The sequence below is a fragment of the Beta vulgaris genome, chromosome 1, assembly GCF_026745355.1.
Source record: "Beta vulgaris subsp. vulgaris cultivar EL10 chromosome 1, EL10.2, whole genome shotgun sequence".
NCBI lineage: Eukaryota > Viridiplantae > Streptophyta > Magnoliopsida > Caryophyllales > Amaranthaceae > Beta > Beta vulgaris.
Window position 1 is genome coordinate 9,326,589 of NC_079202.1, and position 23,259 is coordinate 9,349,847.

Genomic DNA, 23,259 nt, shown 5'->3' on the forward strand with positions numbered 1-23,259 from the left:
GAAGAGAGACCAATGGCAGTCAGAGGGAGTGTGAAAGAGACTGGAAACTAAAAGAGACAGAAATGAACACAAGTGTGGTTCTGAGGAAAGGAATTGACCTGCCTATTCCTAGTCTGACCGGGGAGCACATGCCATTCAACAGAGAGATTCTTAAATTCCTGAGGCTTGGTTCGATCAAGCCATTGAGTATTGGAAAAAAGCTACAACGCTTACTCCTGGGAATGAATGATAAAACAGAAGCTGGTATTCATTAATAGATTGTACTGCAATTATAACATTAGCAAGCACTTACTTTTAGCAGGAAAACAAAGATGGATTGGAGGAAAGAAAGAGCCATAAAGGCATATGATGTTTGAAATTGACTTGTAGTTATCATAGAGAGCTTATACAGTGCAATTGAGTGTATTTGCTAAGAAAGTCGTACATTAATGCCCATAACTATAAAATTTCATGTCTGTGGGCAAAGCTGAGTTGATAAACAGCCTCAATTGCCCAGAAGGTCGTGATTGCCACTATGTGTAATTGTCTTCTGGTTGCATCAGGCTTTCTATAAACCTGAAAATTGAGCGCATAGTTTAAGACATAACTAGAAAGCTATGATTGTATTTATCAAAAGGTTGTGTTTCACAATATTATTTCTATTACTTTGATTATGTCATATAATTTCTTCATCATTGGGTCCGTCTATCAGCGGATCCTGTAGCTTTCTGAATGCATCATTATTTCTAAGGATGATCCATGAAGGGAATTTGAACGTCTTACCTGAAGTAGCTCTGGTTTATCTTTTGAGGAGTGACAGCATTGAGCTGGACATCCCATTATGTCGCTTCTTTCTTGAACCACTGGATTTCATCATTCAGAGAAGCCAAACCAGCCAAAATAATTTCCATATCTGATTCATCATCTGACTCCTTACAAGCTTTTAAAAGGACGCTAGCGACAAAAGGAACAGATCTCCTGATGAATAAGTATCCTGACCCTGTACTTGAAGCAGAAAAGATTATTACTTGCGATTTCAGTGCCATTAGCTTCAACACAGCAGTAAAGATGGCATCAGTATATTAAGTCGACACCACGATTTATGGAGGGTTATGTATAGGCTTGTTATTTCGATTTTAGAGTGAAACCTTTCAGGAGAAAATAATTATAAGGGCCGATAAGTTCTGAAAAGAAAAAATATGATTAGATAGGCTATCTAAATTCAATTCACAACTAAAATAAATTCTGAAAAGGTTCAATAACTTCTATTCAGGGAAATTCAGACAAAATATAAAGAACATTGAATGGCACTTACAAGATACACTAAATACCTCAACTCAATACAAACATTCTATATTTGCTCTTCATTTTGCTATTACAAGTACCAACTTGTAGATGTTTCTCAATGGAAGGCAAAAGTGCATTATTGACCGATAAAAGAAGCAGATTAGTATAAGGGAGAGATCCCAAACGCAGTTGTGCAAACAGTAATGTGCAGGCAGATTAGATGTTTTCTTTTAGGACAAGCATGTGCTTACTTTTAGCATAGTTAGATTAAGAAAGGGCGAGCTAACAATTGTGGTAAGCATGGATATTCCTTCTATTTTGTATTATTTAAAAGCTGCTGTAAAGAATGAATTGGTGGTCGGGGCAGTGGTGCATGGTTAGGAACAATCCCGATTACGTTTAGTTGAAGCCCACTTGTGGTAATCTTTCAATCTTACTGGGGTGTTCACTATCCTTGAATGCACCACTGACTGGCCCATCTAAAGCAAGCACAACCATGTGAACACTCTAAGCACTGGATAACAAAGTGGGTTCAAAGAAAATACCCATGGATCTGTCTCTTTGGGGTAAAAGGCTTGCATATGGAACGCGATTGACAACAGCAGGGCGATTACCTGCATTTTTAAAACACCAAAAGTACAGTAGTGCTACTCCAGATAAGTAAAAAGATAATGGTGAAGGAAAGGGTTCAAACTCAAGCATTATTAACCAAAGGTAACAGGGCCTAGCTATTTTGTACGCATTGGCAGTTGCGATGGGCACGCAGTTATCAGGTGGAGTCTGCATAATATAGGCGGAGGCTTTGTACACGAGGCTCTCCATTAAATAGCTGTTTTTGAGTGGTCACCAAGAGATGCAACGTTGAATAAATTCATATTAAATAATCGCTTGAAATCAAATAAAATTGAGATGCTATATTGAATAAACTCGTACACTGAAATGAAATCAAATATTTGACACTATAGATTGAAACTTTACACAAAACCACTTTAAAAAAATCAATCACATTACTCAAAAGGTTGAATCCTTTGAAACACCCACTAATGGCACATCTAGTACTTCGTTGCAAATAATGGATGTTGTGTGAATTGGTGAGATATTGAAGTTAACCAACACACCTACACAATTAAGAGCCAACCAAGAATGCCCTAAATCCCAACAATGCATACATTTAAGCAGATATTAACCCAAACTAAGAACCGACACTCAAACATGAAATTTAGAGGGAACCGGCTATATTAAACTAACCATGCATAGTGCAGTTCAAAGCAAATACAACATAACTGCATGTTGTTAAAGGCATTATTCTAGGCTAAACTTGTCCAAATAATAATCTTGTCCCTGGAATCACTCATGTTCACTCTCAAACCTAGGCCCTCGCATGTTTAGCCTTATCATCATTGGTGGGAAGTGGAAAAGTATAAGTTACCACCTCATGAAGAGCCTCATCTGCATTCTCTGGCAGCAGAGTATTCATGAGTGGTTGAGGAAACAGTAACGAATCTGCATAGCTGGTAGTCCCCACTAATGTCCCCTTCTGCTACACAACCCAATCTCAGGGTCCCATTACCTCTAGCTATCACATAGATTTGACTTCTCCCCTTGATATGAAACCTCATTTGGAATAAAGTCAAAAAATGGCCACTTTCTCATTAGAAGCTTCCCATGTCCTTGCAAAGTGCATACTACTTCACACCTGGCCTTAAAAGAATAGAAGAGAAGATTGACCTCCCTTGAGTAGCAATGTGAAATTGATTTATATTCCGATAGCATTGTCCATATGCTCCCCACATGCCTCACACAAATCAATCAAGTGCTGCACGCACTAACACTAACTACTGACTTTTGTCATTAAGATAGAGACCTTGATGGTTCCCACACTTCAAATGCAGCTTATTACCGGGTACCCCCCACATCCTTGAAATTATCCGGCCACCACCTCCAACCAAAAAACCTTACCTGAGAAATACCACAACTAACTAATGGCACCTGCATAACTTAACACAACCATCCACTCACACCTTTTTATCCCTTCTCCTGAACTCCCAAGTTTCTAACAGAACTGTCATATTTGTAAAATTAGTATCTAAAGTTCTTACATTTCATTGTCAAGTGTCATCAACAGTAGCATCCTGCTTCTATAATAATTTCAAGTAATGCTACAATCAGGAACGTGCGGAAGGGGGAGGAACTACCCAATGCAAAATAATCACAAAAAAAACACACCTTTGCTGTGTCTGTGAATTATCATGGCCATCATTGAACACTGCATCAGATGGACTTGTTAAAAACCTCTTGGGATTAAGTTCATCAGTGTACTTGAACTCGACATTACATACTTGATACGTTCTAACTATGTGCTTCGTAAGTTTCGATACCAACTACAACACACAAATAAAACAAACACAACACCCACAAATTAGCATGAAACACAACCAACCAACCATCTCATTCATGATCATGATCATGCCAAAAAGAAATAACAATTGCATTCATCTAAATTAACTTGATCATACCCTAATTACATTACTAAAAACTAAAACAATTACACACAGTTTAGCATGATACACAACCAACCAACCATCTCATTCATTCATGATCATGCCAAAAAGCAATAATAATTGCATCCATCTAAACAACTTGATCATACCCTAATTACATTATTAAAACTAAACAATTACATACAAATTAGCATGATACACAACCAACCAATAATCTCATTCATGATCATGCCAAAAAGCAATAATAATTGCATCCATCTAAATCAACTTGATCATACCCTAATTACATTACTAAAAAATAAAACATTTACATCATCAAGTCCAGAACATTACCGGTTTTCTAACCACAACCCTTAAAGTCGTAGGCTCATTACTCGATTGATATGGACAGAAAACCAGCTGCCGAGGACAAAACCCCGAACTGATAGACGGCGAAGATGATGGCAACTCATCCAACAGCTCACCGTAATCACTGCGACATACTTCTTCATCCATCACAACCACCCCAAGGGATTCAGTGGGTCAACTGAACCCCCAATTTCTCAATATTTTCAACTTACCACTCAAAATCATATAAATTGAATTCTAAATTCTTACTTAAACATGTAAAGGCTACAAATTTGGTTAAAATTTGTAGTAAACAACCAACCCTTTGAAATTTTTGGAAGATCCAGGTCTTGGGTGTTGTAGAAAGAAGATAAATTTGATAGCAAATTCTTTGATTTTTGTTCTCTAACAACTCTTGTTAATTGAATTATCAAATTCAGAAAGGTAATTTGATGAAATTGATGATGATGGAAATATGATTTGTCAATTTTTTAGATAGGAAATTGAAATGAATGAAGGTAGAAGAAGAAAGAGATGTAAAACAAAACCGAGGGTTAGGCTAAAAAACTTCTTTTGTATGTTTCTTTTTCCCATTGTTTTTAAATGTGCCAGGTTCTAAAGGGAAAATAATGCTCTAATAGAGGCAAAACTTTTGTAGTAGTACTTACAACATTAAACAACTTGAAATCTGGAATATGTTCAGCACACGAGCATCATAAACATGTCAAGTTTACCAGGGAAAATGTTGCTAAATTAGATATCATGTAAGCTTAAGCTAATTTACAAAACCTGCAAACCTTTTCTGACATAAGATGGATAGGATGGACGTCTTAACATAGGGTGGTTCATGTAACCTGCAAATAGATAGTAATTGGTAATCCAACACAGAAAACACAATAATATTTGCAGGTTTAAGATTTTCATTCTTCTAAGCAAAGTATCTTTTCTCTCTTTTTAAAGTTGGAAGTACCAACATCAATGGAAGTACCAACATCATAAGATTTGCAGGCTTCCAACTTTTAAAAGGTCTAAGATTTTCATTCTTCTAGGCAAAGTCCTTTTAGCAGATATCACACCGCACTAATCAACCGCATTCCCCAGTCTACAATTGTTCGAAAAAGCAATTAATCTTGATATACCTCTTTAAACACGTGAAGTATAATCAATCTCATTTTTCCCTAGTAAAGTAAAATCAAACTAACGAAACCAGTTGAACAATAATCTCAACACTTCTAATAGATATCAATCACAATTTCTTTGCATCAAAAGCTTTGTAAAGAGAAACAGCCAATTCATCAAACCATTAATTGGTAATCCAACATAGAAAACACAATAACAAAAACTTAAATCAAGACACGGAAAGAAAAAGTTTCAGCTGCTAAATTCTTTGGTATCAAGATGAACAGAAAAAAAGCGCAAATTTTGAAAAACTCAAGTAAATTAAACCTAATTCAAAAACAAAAGCAAACATCATAAGATTAAAAATTTAAAAGAAAGGAAAAGGCGGAGATGTAAGAAAATATACGAGGAGAGAGAGAGCGGATGCGATGAGAGAAAGTGAAGGTGCAGTGATGACAGAGGTCTTTGGATAGAAAGGGTAACCAGTTTCATAAGAATTCGAATCGCTCCGATTCGTCGTAATAGTGAAGAAATTTGTTGGCGGAAGGTTGAGGATCGCTCACCTTCAAACTCGATCGTTTAAATTTTTCTCTCCTCTAATTCGCATTTCCTTCATAAAACCCAGGAAAACAAATTAACCAACGGAAATCGAGAACAAAGAAAAACATAAATAGTAATGTAGATAAAAGGAAGTTGTAGCTAAAAAAAAACATGAAAATCATAATAAATAAATAAAAATAGATGCAAATAGTCTTCCTCTGTTTTGAAGAGAGAAAAATTGGAGAAAATAGAAGAAGAATGAGAGAGATTAAGAAAAGCACACTGATTATCCAAGTAATGCTGCCAAGAACATGAAAAAAAAAAAAAATTGATCCATAATCAGGGAAAAAATATTGAAAAACAATCAATGGTTTCAACTTTATACAAAATCTAATCAAACGCAAAGTTTATTTTGGTCTACCTCCATAAATAGAGACTTCATGTAATCGATAAATTGCCTCTGAAGAAGTTGCACAACATCCATCTTTTCTCTCTTGTTCTTCCTATGGACAAAGAAAGTATTTTAGTGTAATTTGCTAAATAAGTGTAGTTACGCAAATTGCAATAAATTCCTACTCAGAAAGTATTCTTTTTTGGTGTTGTAAGAATTTAAAAAATCATTTGATGAAACCAACATGAATAAATGAACAATCGCATGAAAGTTCATTGAATGAATTACCAAATGAAATTCGAGGTTTCTTGAGAAATTCGAGGAAAAATCAATGTGTGGCCTTGAAAATACACCACTTCCTGCAGAAAGGGAGAAGCACACAAAAAGGGAATAGAAATCCTTTAACCAAATTCAGCTTGATTAAAATACGATGAACACATTCGAATCAAAGAACCAACTAAAGTAGAATTTAAGACAAACGGGGGAGAATAACTGAAATGAAACTCTTGAAAACAATACAGAGGAAACGAAATCCTCGGAAAAACGGAGAAAATGAAGATAACAAGAGATATAATTTGATGATCAGATTAGAAATGAAGAGAAGGAGAGAGTATGAACTAGAATTTGCAGAAAACGAACCAGAATCGAAAACCCATAAACTCATAGTCGCAAAGGAGAAAGTATTAACCTTGGAAGTTTCGTGTGACTCAAATTGAAGATCATTCAAGGGTAGGTAAACCCTAAGTGATCGCCGGAATTTCATTGCCGGAGATGGCATGCTTGCTGCCGTATTCTCAATCGTCTTCGACTGAGATAGATGAAAGCGATCAAAGAATATGAGGAAGCTGAGGAATCGCCATTTTTGTCTAACAATTCAAGCTCAACACGAATGAATTTGTGGTAGAAGCAATGAAAGGTGAAGGAAGTGATAGGGGTGGTCTAGGGTTTCACTGAATTTTCAATACAGGAAAGAGTGAGAGGCGTAAAGAAGGGGGGAGAAGCAAAAAACGTGTGGCTGAGATGGAAGCACGCGATGTAAGGATGAGGAGAGGGAGAAGCGGGAGTGTCATGTGAAGAGTGCGTGGGATGAAAACTAAAGCAGGTCATGTGAGCCGCACATGTTGGTGGAATGAATAGTGAATTTCAAGCTTTTGTCACCCATAACACTATTGAAAGGAATAGTATAGGGAACTCCTACTTTTAAAAGGTCTAAGATAAGAAACATAGAGCTTTGCTGTTAGATTTGGGAGCTTAGGTAACTAATATTTGTTGCTTGATCTTTAAAGCGTAGAAACTTGTTTTAAGCTTATTATGAGACCTTTATGAGTGCCATACAAAATTAACAACTTTATCATAATAACCAGTCAGATTGCATTTAGTAAATGCAAACACAACCACTTATGTTAAGGATACTATATTATAAATTAGTAATCTTCTTTTAAACAATATACTCCAAGACCTTAAATTTCATTCTTCAGATTAGTCTCATCAACGAAAGATTCTTTTCTCTTATAACAAACTCAATGATGAAGAGCTAAGTTTTCAATCTGACCATCTTTATTCAACTCATACTTAACATAATATCCAAAAACAATAACCAATAAATTGCATAAAACAACAGCCAAACACCAAGCAAGATTGAAGATTCAGGCAGTAACTCAAACAAAAGCATAAGTAAGATTGACGAAAACGTCACTCACCGGATAGTTGATCTAGTATGTCCAAAATTATTCCTGGAAATCAAGCTGAGAGCAAACTTGCCAAAATCAGTAGAATTATAAACCAAACCCTCCAACATAAGCATCTCAATAGCAGAAATAAAAGGGTCAGAATCAGTAAGCTGGTTGACACCAAGGCAAACACTTATTTTCTTTTAAGGACACTGCTTTTCAATTCAAACATTGCTTCTGCATTTTGGGTTAAAGGATCATGCAGACTGCAGCACAACACTATGGAACTTTCTAGACCGCATTCATAGAGGGTGACAATGTTCATCTATTTTTTGTCAAATTATCCAACATTATTGCATGCATCGTATGAGTTAGACAAATGCATGATATAGATCAAATGCGGAAGTGAAGCAGTAAGAAAAGGCAGAGGCCGAATAGAACCACAATCCACCATCTGATGGAAAGACATAAAAATAAAACAAAGAAACGACTCTTGGCCATCAAGAAAAGATTTCAAATCCATAACCAAAATTATCCAATTACCTTGATGGCTTTCTAAGAAGTTGATCACTTCCTCCATATGATTACAATATAAACCCTGCATGATGTTATTCTATTCAGAATTTGACAGCATAGGTAATATTGTACTGAAAGTAGAACAAAGAGACTGCAATAACATAATGTCAATTACCTCTAGCTATCCAAAAAATCCTGAGCTCATAATCCCATAGCAAGAATATTCTCAGTAATATATGTCATATCCAAATCATATCCATCTTCCTGGAAAATGAGGCAAACATAATCAAAATCACATAAACTATTATAGCATCTCCATATCAAGAAAGTTAACAACCAACAACATGACTCAAATATGCCCAATAAAAAACAAAAATGTCGCATACCATCTCAGGCATTTGATAGGACTTTATCTTTGCTTTTGATTCAACATTAAATATCTCAAGATGATCTTGAGTAGTCCCGGGAAGTTGAACTTAATATTAAAGATCACAAATCAGCAAGTGTTCAAAGAAAATAATTAACTCACAAGCATAATAAACTTTAACATACTAAAACCCCAAAACAAAATCACCAAAATTAGAAAGTAGGAAAGCAGAAAGCCCCCTACATTAAATCACAACCATAATAAACTTATTCCCATCTCTAAACTTATTCCCCAAAACAAAATAACCAACTGGAAACTAAATAGGAAATCAGAAAGGTTATAAATTAGAAAATTGTCTTGCCCTATTAACTTTAACATACTAAAAACGCAAAACAAAATCACCAAAATCATAGTAAAAAAATAAATAAAAATAGATGCAAATACTGGAAAACAAAATCACCAAAATCATAGTAAAAAAATAAATAAAAATAGATGCAAGTACCGGAAAACATAATAACAAATAATCGGGAAACTCATCAAGAATCAGAAATTCCAGAAAGTTTGGCAGAGAAGAACAGGAAGCTTCATTAAGTTCTTCGATAATTGTGGTCTCCAAGCCATAATGATTGAAACCCTAAAATTATCGAGTCTCCTAAGCATGAATTACAATGGTCACAACGCATGCCAAAAAAAATTTAAGTTAGGTCTAGATCTAGCACAACATAAACAACATGGTGTTAGAATACCATTTTCATTCTAAATGGTCATACTAATTATTAGTATTCTCTAACACCCATCATTAGTATTATGTATGTGAACGATTCTATAACCTGACTTAAATTTTATCTCCTGTGAAACTATAGGTAGCAGACCTCCATCAACTCAGCAAAGAAACTTTAAAAATGAACATGAAAGAATTGAAATCTTACTGCTGAAGAGTTTCGGTCAATCTTCAGTGAAATCATAAACGCTCATATCTCTTGGTTTCATATTTAATCGAGAATTTTGGGAACCCTAATTGAAGCAAGTGATGTATTAGAGAGGAGAGAGAAAATGAAGAAGAAGTTGACATTAAATTGAAAGAAACGAAGGGCGATACCACCCATGAAAGAAACGAAGTTGACATGAAATTAGATTAGAAGATTAGATGAGAGAGAGGAGCAGTGAAGAGGAGGGAGAAGAAAAGAAGATTAGATGAGAGAGAGGAGCAGTGAAGAGGAGGGAGAGGAAAAAATTTGTGCGGTGGAGATGAGGTAAGAAAGGGAAGGCTGAGATTGTCCAAGTGAAATGAATAGTGAATTTCAAGCTTTTACTACTCATAACACTATTGAGAGGAATAGTGTAAAACTTCCCACTTTTAGGGTGCGTTCTGTTCAACTTAAAAAATTAAGTTTCAGGTCCAATAAGTTTAGATAAGTTCAGATAAATTCAGATAAGTTGCAATAAGGTCTAATAAGTGCAATATGTTCCAATAAGGTCTAATAAGGTCCAATAAGTTCCAATCAGGTGCAATAAGTTCCAATCAGGTGCAATAAGTTCCAATCAGGTCTAATAAGGTGCAATAAGTTCCAATCAGGTCTAGTAAGATCCAATAAGGTCCAAATAGTCAATATTTAATAAACATTTGTATTATTGTCCACTATTTTGTTATTCATAATTTCATATCACTATTAGCGGATTATGTTATTATTAGAATTATAATTAAAGTATCACAATGATTATATATAGTATTTTATACTTGTATTAGTGTCTATTGTTTTATTATTTATTTGTATTATGTCTATTATTTTATTATTCATATTACTATTAGCTGATTATGTTATTATTAGAATTTTTTATTAAAGTACCACAATGTATAGTATTATACTTGTATTATTGTCTATGATTTGATTATTCATATTGCTATTGAATAATATTATAATCATGGTCAAATAATTAAGGTTAACAATAATAATAATAATAATTATAATTATAGTTATGTATAGGCAAATATATAAATAGTATTTTTTTTGTTAAATTAATTATCATAAGAGATAATTAATAATCATATTTTTTGGAGAATTATAATAATTATTATTCCATAAAAATTTTGAGGGGTAGTATTTACGTTAGTGGTAATATTTATGTTATTCATGGTCAATGTTTTTGTCTAATAAGGTCAAATAAGTTTCAATCAGGTTCAATAAGGTCTAATAAGTTTCAATCAGGTCCAATAAGGTCTAATAAGTTTCAATCAGGGTCAATAAGGTCCAATAAGGTCAATCAGGTTCAATCAGGTCCAATAAGTTCCAATCAGGTTCAATCAGGTCCAATAAGTTGAATCAGGTCCAATCAGGTTTAATAAGTTCCAATAAGTTCAGTTCAGGTTCAATAAGTTCAGTTCAGATAAGTTCCAATAAGTTCAGGTCCAATAAGTTGAATAGAACGCACCCTTAATAAGTTCCAATAAGTTCAGTTCAGGTTCAATAAGTTCAGTTCAGATAAGTTCCAATAAGTTCAGGTCCAATAAGTTGAATAGAACGCACCCTTAAAAGGTCTAAGATAAGATATTGACTCTATTTCGTACTCCATCGAAATTTAACTTATTTCCAGTTTGACTTATTGACTCAAGACTAATTTCTTCTTGTTTTGGCCTTTGGGATTTCATTAGGCATAACCTTAATATCAAATCGAGAATTCCTTCCTGATATATACCTAGGTCTCGTACAACTTAACTCTCCTCTATACATTTGTTGTGGGACAATATTATTAACATAATTAATTTCATGAATGTCATCATGATCTAAACTTTCTCCAATTTTATTATTATTAGTTACAATCATGTTCCCAGCTCTACTGTCCACGCTCTCTTGAATTTCTTCTAATGGTATAGTATCAAGATCTTCTAATTTAAATAATCCCGTTTGTTCATACAGGTCTTCTTCAATTGAAAGATAATTGGACTCTTGTTCTTGTTCTTCACTATCAGAAAAAACCCAATTTTCACAAATTACAGTCATTATTTTGTTTAATTCAATAGGATTAGTTTCTTTATCAAATAACTCTGGTAATTCTTCAAGACTCTTATTTCTAAGTTCCCGAAGTTGCTCCATCTTTGTGGGAATTTTAATGTAAATCTTTTGTATTTGATTGGAATGGATAGTTGTATTTAAAGGGGACTAGTTTATTTGTCTCTGTAGACTGTAGGTGGTTATAATTGGAGATGTCTAACTTCGCTAATTAAAGAAAGTTTTAATTCTTTAATATCTCCAATATTCTCTCTTGTCTCGTTTTTCTATAATGTGTGTAGAATTATTAATACCGAGTATACCTTTTTCAATGCCGTCAATTTGTGATTTAATTTCGTTTAATTGGTCTACAATATCATTAAGGACTTTACCAACTAGACTACTACCTTCAGCTAAGTGATACAGATGAGGTGATTTAGGTTGACTACACTCTACGGGTGCTGTACTTGATTTTTCCAGATTTCCTTGATTAATTGCTCGATAATCCTTAATCAATAAATACTAATTATAATTTTTCGGGTAACGTGGCTCTGATACCAAGGATAATCGGACCGACAAAAATACAAAATCTGCAGAAAATAAAAATATAAACTTAATTTAATTCGGGTTATAATAGCATGAGTTATGAGTTTATTAGGTGAAGGATTAAAGTTGCAATTACTAAAAACTAAAAGGATCTAAAAGCAAAAGAAAATGGATGGTGCTTGACTAACTATCCCAAGCCCTGTTCGAGATATATACTTCCTCGTAATCAAAATGGGGATAGCCTATCCTCTTGCGAATTAGCTAATATAAAGATCACACTTTGAATTAACTACTTGTATTACATTATTAAGGAGTACATTTCATTTACGCAACACTCCATAAAGAAGTAAAAACGCTAGCATATTTTATGACTAGCATTTTTTGCACGCGATGCGTGCTTGGATTTTTTTTCAAAACAGAAACTCGATTTTTTTCGTTGTATGTAAAAGTCAAAATTTGAACATTAGACATACAAAGTATAATGGTTTTTATCTAAAAAAATTTAATTGGTTTAGTCTCTGTCACTTAAGTCTCTCACCAGTCTTTTTTTTTTTTTACTTTTCAAGTTCAAAATTCTATGAACAAAATAAAAATTTTACTGAATTTATCTCTGATTTCTAATATTATAATTTTTTAGTTGATTTTTAAATTAAGTACACTACTTCATATATTGTGAAGAAAGTGGACACTTGGATTTCAAGTCAAATTTTTGTGAGTATGTATTGATGTTGTAGTGTATTGGTTGTAGTTTGTAAGTTAATCTTTTGGTTTTTGTAAAGTTTCATCATTTGAGTGATCTGTATAATGTAAATTATACAATTCTATGATTTTAGTTGACTTGTGAGTGATTGTTAAAATTTTATTTCCAGTATATTTTTTTTGAATCTCCCTTTGGTTTGTAAGTGGATTTGTAATTTAGAAAGGAAAAGGGATAAAATAGTCTCTTCATTCGGGGACATCATAGCTCCCCCTTCCCTTATATAATAGAGATATGTTGTATTTTAATTCTTGAATGATATTTTACATAAACCTTTTACCTTGATAATTAATCGCTATAATATAATATAAAGAGATAGGTCCAAATATATGTAAGAGTTTCATTATATATAGAAAACACTATGAAATAGTAAATAATTTTTTTTCCTCGTCTAACTTCTAAATCATAATTTCACTACAAATACAACTCAGTTTTTTTTCCTTGTCTAACTTCTAAATTTTGTTTGCACACATTGATATTTAAAAATTTCCATCATTTCAAATTTGGTCCTTTTCTAAATTTTAACACTTTTAGCTTCAATTATATTTGAAATAAAATTTTGATTTTTTTCATACACAATTTGATATTGGAATTTTTTTTTAGAAAAACAAAAATTGTTACTTTTTGCAAATTAATTTAGTTTTTTTTCTAGAAAATGGATTTTTGCAAAAAATTGTTTGCAAAAAGTTTGATATTGTTTTGTTTTTCAAAATTTATTTATGAACATGGATTTTTTGCAAAAGTTTTGGGCAAAAATTTAAATATTGGCATTTTTTTAAGAAAAAACTAAATTGGTTTTATATGAAAATGAATTAAATTTAAGTCTGATTGTATAAAAGCCCTTATGAACTCATTGTTGTCATCTCCATTTTTTTTAACTACATAACAGTCAACTAATTTCCTATTGTTTATTTCAACTAATGTGAAATAATTTGGAAGCTCGCAAATTATGTCGATGGATGATTGTGTGATATCACCGTCAAAATCTTATGTTTTTCTCAAATTTGTGTTTATAGGTAACTTTTGTGAGTAATTGTGAATGGTTCTTGAGAACAGTGATTTGTAAGTAAATTTTTGTAGTAAATGTTTTTTTATGTATTGATGTTCTAGATTATTAGTTTTAGTTTCTATGTTAATTTTAAGTTTTAATTAAGTTTTTTGATTATTTGAATGATTTGCAACATGATTTTCTTAATTGTATGAGTGATTTGTAAAGTTTCTTCTTTTAAGTGATTTGTGAGTGAGTGTTGTAAATTAATTTTCGGTAGTTTTTTTTGAGTATCGATTTTAATTGTGAGATTCCTTTTGTAATTTAGAAAGGGAAGAGGGGCAAAATAGTCAGTTCAAAAAAGGACACCATAGCTCCCCCCTTCCCTTATATAATAGAGATATAGAAGCATGTTAGTAAAGTTGGCATTCTTAGCTACATCAATAAAATTCTCAAAATTAACCAAAATATGTTTTGCTAGCACAATTTTATGGATTTCTTACAGCAATATTAATTTAATTATTAGCAAATTTTAATGTTTAAACCTTATTCATTTCACCTGAAATTTGCTGACTAAAATTTATTAGAACTGATTAAAACATATTAGAGTTGACTAAAACTGATTAGAACTGATTGGATTTGATTAAAACTTATTTGTACTGAACTTATTTTCATTGAACCGATTACAACTGATTTTTACTGATTTACACTAATAAAGGCTGATAAGTTTTCCTGATTTTCACCTAAACTGATTTTTGCTGAACTTATTTTTACTGATTAAAACTGATTGAAACTGATTGAAACTGATTAATACTGATTGAAATTGATTAGAACTTACTGGAACTGAACCTTATTTTTTTTAAGGTGAACTGAACAAGGCCTTATTCAACCTTTAAATCAATTAAATATTATCATCTTTAACACTATCAACTACTATATGATACAATAATTATATTTATACTAAAAAAAGAGAGATTAAATATTAATTTCTCTTATTTATCCCACATTAAACATGTTAAAACTTTACCCAACCCGTTAACCTGACCATAACTCGACCCAATTTTTTGTGTGTTTAAACACAATTTTTCAACCCGAAACCTATTTTAACCGAACCCACTTAACCCGTAAAAATGGCGGGTCAAAAAGGGTTTGGTCAAGATTGACCCCTTGGGTCAAAGTGCTTTTATATATATACTAGTTGTTGCTCCGCGTGCCTACGCGCACGGCTCCCCAAAATAGTGTAATAGTGATATTTGTATTCCGTTAGTCTTAAGTAGTGAAATGTTTATTTAACACGTAGTCCAAACATGCGGTAAGTATACACGTTGTATTAATTGCATCAGGCAAACCAATGAAGCATTGTGTGAAAACATAATATATTTTTCTCGTTAATTCCATTTGGAAAGAGAATACATAATTAAGTTTATTTGAAGTGCAATTCTAATAGCTAAGTTAACAACTTTGATTCAGAACTTGTTGTTAACTTGTAAGTTTCTCGCGTGCCGTTGAACTGTTTTTGAAACAAAGTTGTAATCTATTCCCGTAAGATAGATAGTAGGCTCAACTGCAACACCTATTTCTGGAAATTTATGCAGTTGTTGTGATTTGGATTAAGAATCTTGTTGTCATTAGTTCACGGAAGATGTTGGTAAAAGCCTAGCAAGAAGACGTAAATAGACAAGGAATTAGATCAATGGAGCATTTAAATCGAATATGAGTACGTATGCAAAGTAAGAAAAAGTGTAAAGTGCAAGAATGCTTACATTGTTCGATAGCTTGCTAACATGTTCGGCTGGCGTTTTGAAAAGCACTTCACATTCTTTAGTGTAGGCAACCAAAGATCCAAGCATGAATTTATTTGAGTCAAATCATTGTTGTTATCATTTATAATGTATTTGAGATACTCAAATTAATATAAGATAATTACTATATTGAATGTCAAGCTATATGTTAAGATATTTGATATTTTTTCTTTCAAAAAAAAAGAAAGATATTTAATGCTTTATACTTGCAATTTTAGCCTATATTAGATATTATTAGGGACGTAGAGTATATTGATGAAAAATATAAGAGTAAAACATTTTCTGTTTGATGTTACAGATATATATTGGTGAAATATATATATGTGACCATGATGCGTACATTAAACTATCAAAGTCCTAAACCTACCTTCCTACCTCTCGATCTCTATCCTTCTTTCTATATGTCTATTTCTCGATCTCTATCCTTCTTTCTATATGTGTTTTTGCGAATATAGAAGATCTTTTGAAAGTGTTCCTCTCTATCTTTGTCCTCCCCTCTTTCCTGGTTGTTATGTTTATGTTTATAATGTCAAATACTACATTATATGTCTCTCTTTTTGTTCCCTATTTTCTTTCTTTCCTTCTCTCGTCTTTATAATTTTTAAATTTTCAAAAAAGTCTTAGATGTGTTTTTTAACTCATTTTTGATTGCACTCTAAAATAGTCTTTTTCTCTCTCTGTCTCTTACTCCCTCTTTTTTCTCTCATATGTATCCTCATATCCTCCCCTTCTTTTTAACATTAGACCATCTTGATTCTTCCTCCTTTCACTCTATTCTTATGTGTTTGTGAATTACCCTTTTCACCTTTTCTTTTAAGGGACAAGATTGCATACATGAAGTGATTCCACTAAATGCAAAAAAAATATATATATAACATAAGTAATTCGTTAAAAGTACAGTCATATTTGAGGAGGGAGTATTTTAGAGTAAGAGTTTAATAAAACTTTTAACAACAAACTAACAAGCTTAACTAACTATTCCAACAAACTTATTAACTACCTAAACTTCTTGTAACATACTTCCCTGGATTCTTAAAAGACTTGCCCTCAAGTCTATTAAACATATCTAAGACTTCCTTTAATGTCCATATCATACTGTCAATAAGTTTTTAATCCTCCTGTTTTGAAAAACAACAGCTCCAACCCCCTGAACAATATCATGATATAAACAGCAAAAGATCTTTATGCAATACCAAATTGGGATCATTCTGATTAAATTTTAGATCTGAATTCTCTGGAGCACATGCTTTTGAAGACCTTGCAATTAAAAAATGATGTGAAGCCACTACTGCTGACGAGAAATAAGAAAATAATCAGTATTTTTAGCAATTCAACTCGGTAAATGTTGTGAAGTGATAAAACAAAGGTCAAGTGGTCAACATAATTTTTCGGAGGAAGATTAACATATTCCCGTAGTTGTAAAGTGGTAATTCTTCTGGGAAACATTAGTTAAGTCTACTCCGTGGTTGTTGCATTGTCACCAGCTCTCATAAGATTACTCCAAAACTGTAAACATCTAATTTCTCATTACAAGGTTCTTTGTGTAAGAACTAAGGGGCCATTAATTCAGTCTATTTGAAAATCATAGTTATTAAACATATAATTTCTCTCATTAATGCCTCTATGAGTTACCAAAACAGAAGTGACCCTTTTATAATTTATTTACTGTAAATCAGCAACCATAACGAATTGAACAAACAAAATACATGTCTCAACTCAGAAATCAACAGAAACAACCTGTAAAGGCTCTAAACAATCAAAGTGCTACAATTTACTATCACATAGTGTTTTTTAGGTCGCTAATTAAAATATACATTGAACGATTATTAGACATGACAACCTTTTAACACTAAAAGATAGAGAATCACCACCGATGTAATTCCATAAAGAGGCATCATCACAAAATAATGAGGATGGAAGATTAATTTAATTCAATCTAAGAGATGGGAATAAACAGTTGATTTCAAGAGATTTCTTCACAAAATTATCCTCAATATGGCAAGGGAAGCCCCAAAAAGACCCCTATGACTGTTCAAAAATATCAAATAAAGCCCCTAAGACATTTCATAGTTAATGAAAAAAGACAAAAAAAGGATAGTACAAAATAGCGTACTTGTGATATTCAAATTACGGTGTATTTAATTAGCAAGATGGTTGTAAAGTAACTATTCTCAAACAGTTGGCGCTTGCACTTGTTGTTTGGGTGTAAAGCACAAAAGCAAGGTGTACATATACATTTATTCATACTCCCATACTATAGGGTAGATACTTTACATGTTTGTGGTTGTTAAAGACTAAATATAACAATTATAGAGAGCTTTAAACTGGGACTTATTGCTAACTTGTAATTAGTTCACATGTCTCCGAACTGCTTTCAAACTAGAGTTTTGGCCTATTCACACAAGATGGATATAAACTTCAACTGCAAGACCCTATTTCTGAAAATTGATGCAATTGACGTGATACTCTAATCGCTTCTATATATATACCCTCTTCACAGTAGAAAATCGCTTCCTACTTGATCCCTTCATCCTCTCACTCTATCCTTTTCCTCCTCTTCTAGCTCATTCCTCCTATGTCCTTTATATAAGCTAAGTAAATGATAAGATTTCAACGATACTATAATTAAACTAAAATGAGAGAGAAAATAATTAATAAAGCTAATTCTCCTCCTACATTCGTTTTTCACCTTAAAAAGTGTCTTCCTACGAGGTCAACATCCTCTAGGTCCCTCCTCCCCTTTGTCCTTTATTCACTCGTAATCTAAGTATATAGTAATATTTCAGCCAACATATATAATTAGACTATAATGAAAGAGAGTATATATATAGTAAGATTTCAACACACCTAAGATTCAGCACGTCGTTCAAGACTCATGATATATAGTTCATGTCGTCGAGGGGGGAAAAACAGAAGTATCACTCTAATCACAAGCCATTCACGTGTAGCAAGAATTTAGATAAGTGAAAAATAGAGTAGTAACATTCAATATGTAATTTGAAAATGACTACCTTTCAGATTTTGTTGAAATAAGTTTTATAAACAGAGGGTTAGATCTTCTATCTAACAACATATCATTTGAATTTAAATTTTTACATGCAAATTATATGAACTTGCCATACGAGTGCAAGTAACAAAAGAACAAACGAATTGTTTATTCTCCCAAACTAATAACAAGGTGAAGAACACTGTTGTAGCACTACCAAACACATAATTTCTGCCATCGCTCTACCTAACACATGGATGGCAAAGAAAAGCAACTGAATTTTATGAACCATGATGATAGGTGCTTGACCTGCTTCGTTCTGTTGCATCTTCTTCAAATTCCTTCAATTTGTTCTTTATAATGGAATGCAGCCAATCTAAAAAAGTTCTTTGTCCATCCTTTTTTATAAGTAGCTCCAGAGACAATAAACCATTATTTCTAACACTAAGCAAAATCTCTTTGCATACATAAATATATTTAACAATAAAACTATATAGATTCATTCTCAAACAAAAGACTTTATGTCCTAAGAGTCAAGGACCACAAGCAATACAACATGTCCAACAGTGATATCCATTGCATTTTCCAAACACATAGAAGGCACTACATCTTTATTTCGTAAAATGCTAGAACAGGTGATTCTAAGAGAACACAATCATGCATACCAAAACAGAGCAAAAATAAACAGTAAAAAAAGTCAGAACTGGTGACTCTAATAGAGCACAATCATGCACACTGGAACACAACTAAAATAAGCAGTAAAAAAAGGAGGATATAAACCACAAGAACAACGGCAAAGAGCAAACACATTTACAAACAAAACATGATTGAGCACGCATGGCTTAAACAAACATCTAAGTAAGCTACAAGAAGGAGGGCCAAGGAAAAGCTTACCAAGTGTTGCTTTGTAAACTGATAAAATCTGATTGATGAGAGTCAAGGACATTCCTACAGGAAAGGCAAGAGATAGTCAGCTTTGCAAAGCCATAGAATTTACAGCTATCTAATAGATGTACATAGTTAACAACCAAGAGGGTAAAAGTGCAACCTAATATTCCATTCAATTCAGCAAAAAAGTGAACAAACAAAATTATCGAGGCTCCTAAGCATGAATTACAAAGGTCACAAGGCATGCCAAATAAATTTAAGTTCTGTCTAGTTCTAGCAGAACATAAATAGCATGTTGTTAGAGAATGTCATTTTCATTTAGACTTTAATCCATCATTAGTATTAGCATCCTTAAACAAAGTCTCATCAAGAATCGATTTACGAAGGCTTGTTTTCAAGAACCAGGTTTCAAACCACAGTGTACGCACCATAACAACCATAACCAAAGGTACTGTTTCTAAAATGCTACTCCGCATGGAATGCGAAGCCATGATTTCTGTATAATTGAACACCGAATTAGAGGGCAGAGCTACCATTTTCAGAGCATATAGGATATCAAGGCAAAGCATGATTCAAGCTTGGAATTGAAACACAAAATAGCATGCGTTTCCAAAAATTTGCTGAACTCAAAATGAAGCTGAAAATCTAGAGCAAATTACATTCTATAGCATTTTTTGTTGTAATCTTCCCTTTTGAATGAGAGTCCATGTGTCAAGTTAGTTTTTTGTGTAAATGTTTGTTTGTAGTCGTCTTTTTAAGTTTCTTTAGAGATTAATACATGTCAAGTTCAAATTGTCTGTAAAAGGTAATCTAGGACATCATTCTCCTTTCACTAGTGAAAACAACAAAAGAAGTTTTTACAGACTAAACATCACATATTCTGCTAATAATCAACCGATTGACTGTAAAAGGCAATCTAGGACATCATTCTCCTTCCATTAAAAAAAAAGCAGCACCACATTAAGAATTACAAAGAAATAATTCCCCTCTTATAGCTTCCCACAGTAGTCAGCATGAAATTAAAATACCAACAGAAATAATACAAACAATTCAGGCATCTGATTTTTTAACATGAGTTCAGAAAGCAAAATATGGGAGAGATTTCAAGATAATATAAAAATTAGTCAAAAGAAAGTCATAATGACAATGGAAAGCTACACCTTATAAGTTGATAGAATAATTTAGAGCAAGGAAAGAAGTGTTCATTCAAAGGAAAATTATCCTATCCATCCTCTAGGAAAATTATCCTATCCATCCTCTAGAGCAGGTAAGCAGTATCATTAGCTCAAAATTATCCACCACATTATCATACTATATGTGATAAGACAGCAAAAGGTGAAATAGAGGATGAGGAGTAGTAGAGAGTGAAGGTAGGTTTTGATCCGCCATTGTAGAGCACGCCTTCTCTATTACTACAACATTCGCCGCAATGGCACCAAAGACGACGACGACGTTTGAGGACAATCCCTAGCACAATGGCCTTCCTTTCCACACCTGAAACACGCACTGACGGTAGAAATTCGACAACATCGGAACCCTAATTGTTTATCTTTTATGGGTTTTGTGTCGACTTTTATGGCAAAAGAGGAGAAAGTAAGAGACTTAAGAGAGAGAAGAAGAGAAAAGAGAGGAGAAAGAAGAGAAGACGCAAAATACGAAAGACAGGGAAAGAGCATAGAAGGGAAACATCGTGTGGCTTAGATGGAACAACAGATGAAGGGATGAGATTTGTCAACCTTATGAACAATAAATTACGAGCTTTTAAGACTCCAAACATTGTTCCTTTGAAATACCGCATATGATATGAGTTTCCTACAATTCAAAATTTTGACAAACAACTTAAAACATGGAATATCCATATCAGAATTTTGACAATAAGAAGACTGGTACATATATATTTCTCTTAAGCTGAAGCCCTTCATACGAGCAACCCTATCATACGAGCAACCCTTTTAATTCCCTTTTAATAAAACTAATCAGTTTGGGAAGGAAAATGGAAGCTCACTGCTCACTCTTCCCTCTCATTCCCTCCCCTGTATTTCCTTCCATCATTGCTAGCCCAAACAAATGTAAGCAATTCCTTGTTTGGTTGCTGCTAATCAATATACTCCTGAGTTGTAAGGTGGCCTCACTCAATCCCTTGAAGAAAAAGTCGGCTTATCTTTGCCATTGTGATACGGTCAAACAAAGTCATGCTAAACATACAAGTCTTTAACTGCTTCATGATGTACAAGTACTGCTCTATTTTTAATTGCTCGTGATTTTCTTCAAATGGATACAAATTAACATTTCTTCTGTTACGTTGTCTACAGAGGGGACCTAATTTTATAAAAGAATTACTTGAAGTGATCCCAAATTCATCTTACCGTAAGAGAGGGACCTATGATCTGAAGAAGGTCAGAACTTATTACCTTTTGCACTGATTGATTAAAAAAATAAAGCATGTTAATTTTCTTCTTGCAGAATGTCTCATCTCTCTGCTTTCTTTGACATTGGTTCAAATCATTACATATGCAACTAAAAAGGATTTCACTTCTTTAATGGTTGTCCATACTAATAGAAGAAAACCAGGTCAGTGGCCATTTTCTCTAATCAACTGAAGGATTTTTGGTGAAAGATTCAATCTGATCCTTGATCTCTTTCTCTTTAGTCTCTGTGACTACATGTTGAACATTGTCATTGCAATTTTTGCCAAAAACAAACAGAACTTGCAACTTTCTATAGGATCAGTACCTGTGTTGGAGGCTTTAGCACAAGGGAGTTTCTAGCAACAAGCGCAGGCGCAATCTTTGAGACAGCAAGGTTGACGGGATAGTTAAAGGGTGGTATCGCTAAAACAACCCCCAGAGAAATCTGCAAATGGGTAAAAGATAAGTTTAAAAAAAAAAACTCTAGACGTATAATTGAGGAAATAGTTAATGAAACAAACATAATTATATTTGTCTATTCATCTATGTATTGATCTATCTGTATATAGACACACACATAGATTAGTTATCAAGCGACAGAAGTTAATGAAGGTAAACAAAGCTTGTTTTGGGGAAGTAAGTTGACACATTACTTCTTGCTTGAATATATAAACTGGAAGGGCTTCAGCTTAAGAGAAATATATATATATATACCAGTCTACTAGACTTAAGGATGAGAAATTTATGGAGCAGGTCAAACGGTTTTGTGGTGATTTTGCATCATTCTAGCAGCTTATATTCTCTTAAGAAAATTGAGCATAATCAAATCACTAATTAATACATAGTAGTAATAGGCAAAGAAAGCAGTTGAATAGTTTATGTTATTCAATCAGTTACGTTCTACTATTGTCATCACCATAAGTTAACTTCTTCTAGTTCTCCTCTTCCAATTCTATTTCTTAGAATTCACCCCTTTTAAAATTGTGATCTCTATTATGAAATGGTCTTAAGCCAGGTAATAATGGTTGCAGTAGTAAATACTTTATCCATATCCATAAGTATGAGCCGGAGAGAAGATTTTCATCTTTATTACCAGATGGACAGGCAGAAAAATGTATCCACGCGGAAATACCGAGGATAGAGGGATTAAATCAATTTATCAGTTGCAATGTTCATATTGAAGCGACCCAACTCATATAT

At 33.1% G+C, this 23,259-nt stretch overlaps 1 protein-coding gene across 50 annotated transcripts in view; it reads right to left on the reverse strand.

Annotated features, from left to right (window-relative positions):
* Window positions 1-316: 316 nt before the first annotated feature.
* The window catches only part of LOC104905818 (uncharacterized), a 28,690-nt gene continuing 5,747 nt past the window's right edge, over window positions 317-23,259 (reverse strand). For 3 of the 50 annotated variants that reach the window (XR_791800.4, XR_791802.4, XR_791799.4), the window contains 2 exons: window positions 22,385-22,504; window positions 18,771-19,711 (listed from right to left, as the gene is read on the reverse strand). Coding sequence is in view for 11 of the 50 variants with exons in the window: in XM_057391908.1 (XP_057247891.1) it covers window positions 819-979; window positions 1,812-2,095; window positions 3,493-3,647; window positions 6,175-6,252; window positions 6,433-6,503; window positions 8,358-8,394 (786 nt within the window). In the remaining 39 variants the exon portion in view is untranslated. The other 47 variants (XR_008967824.1, XR_008967821.1, XR_008967816.1 and 44 more) reach the window with 47 other exon arrangements.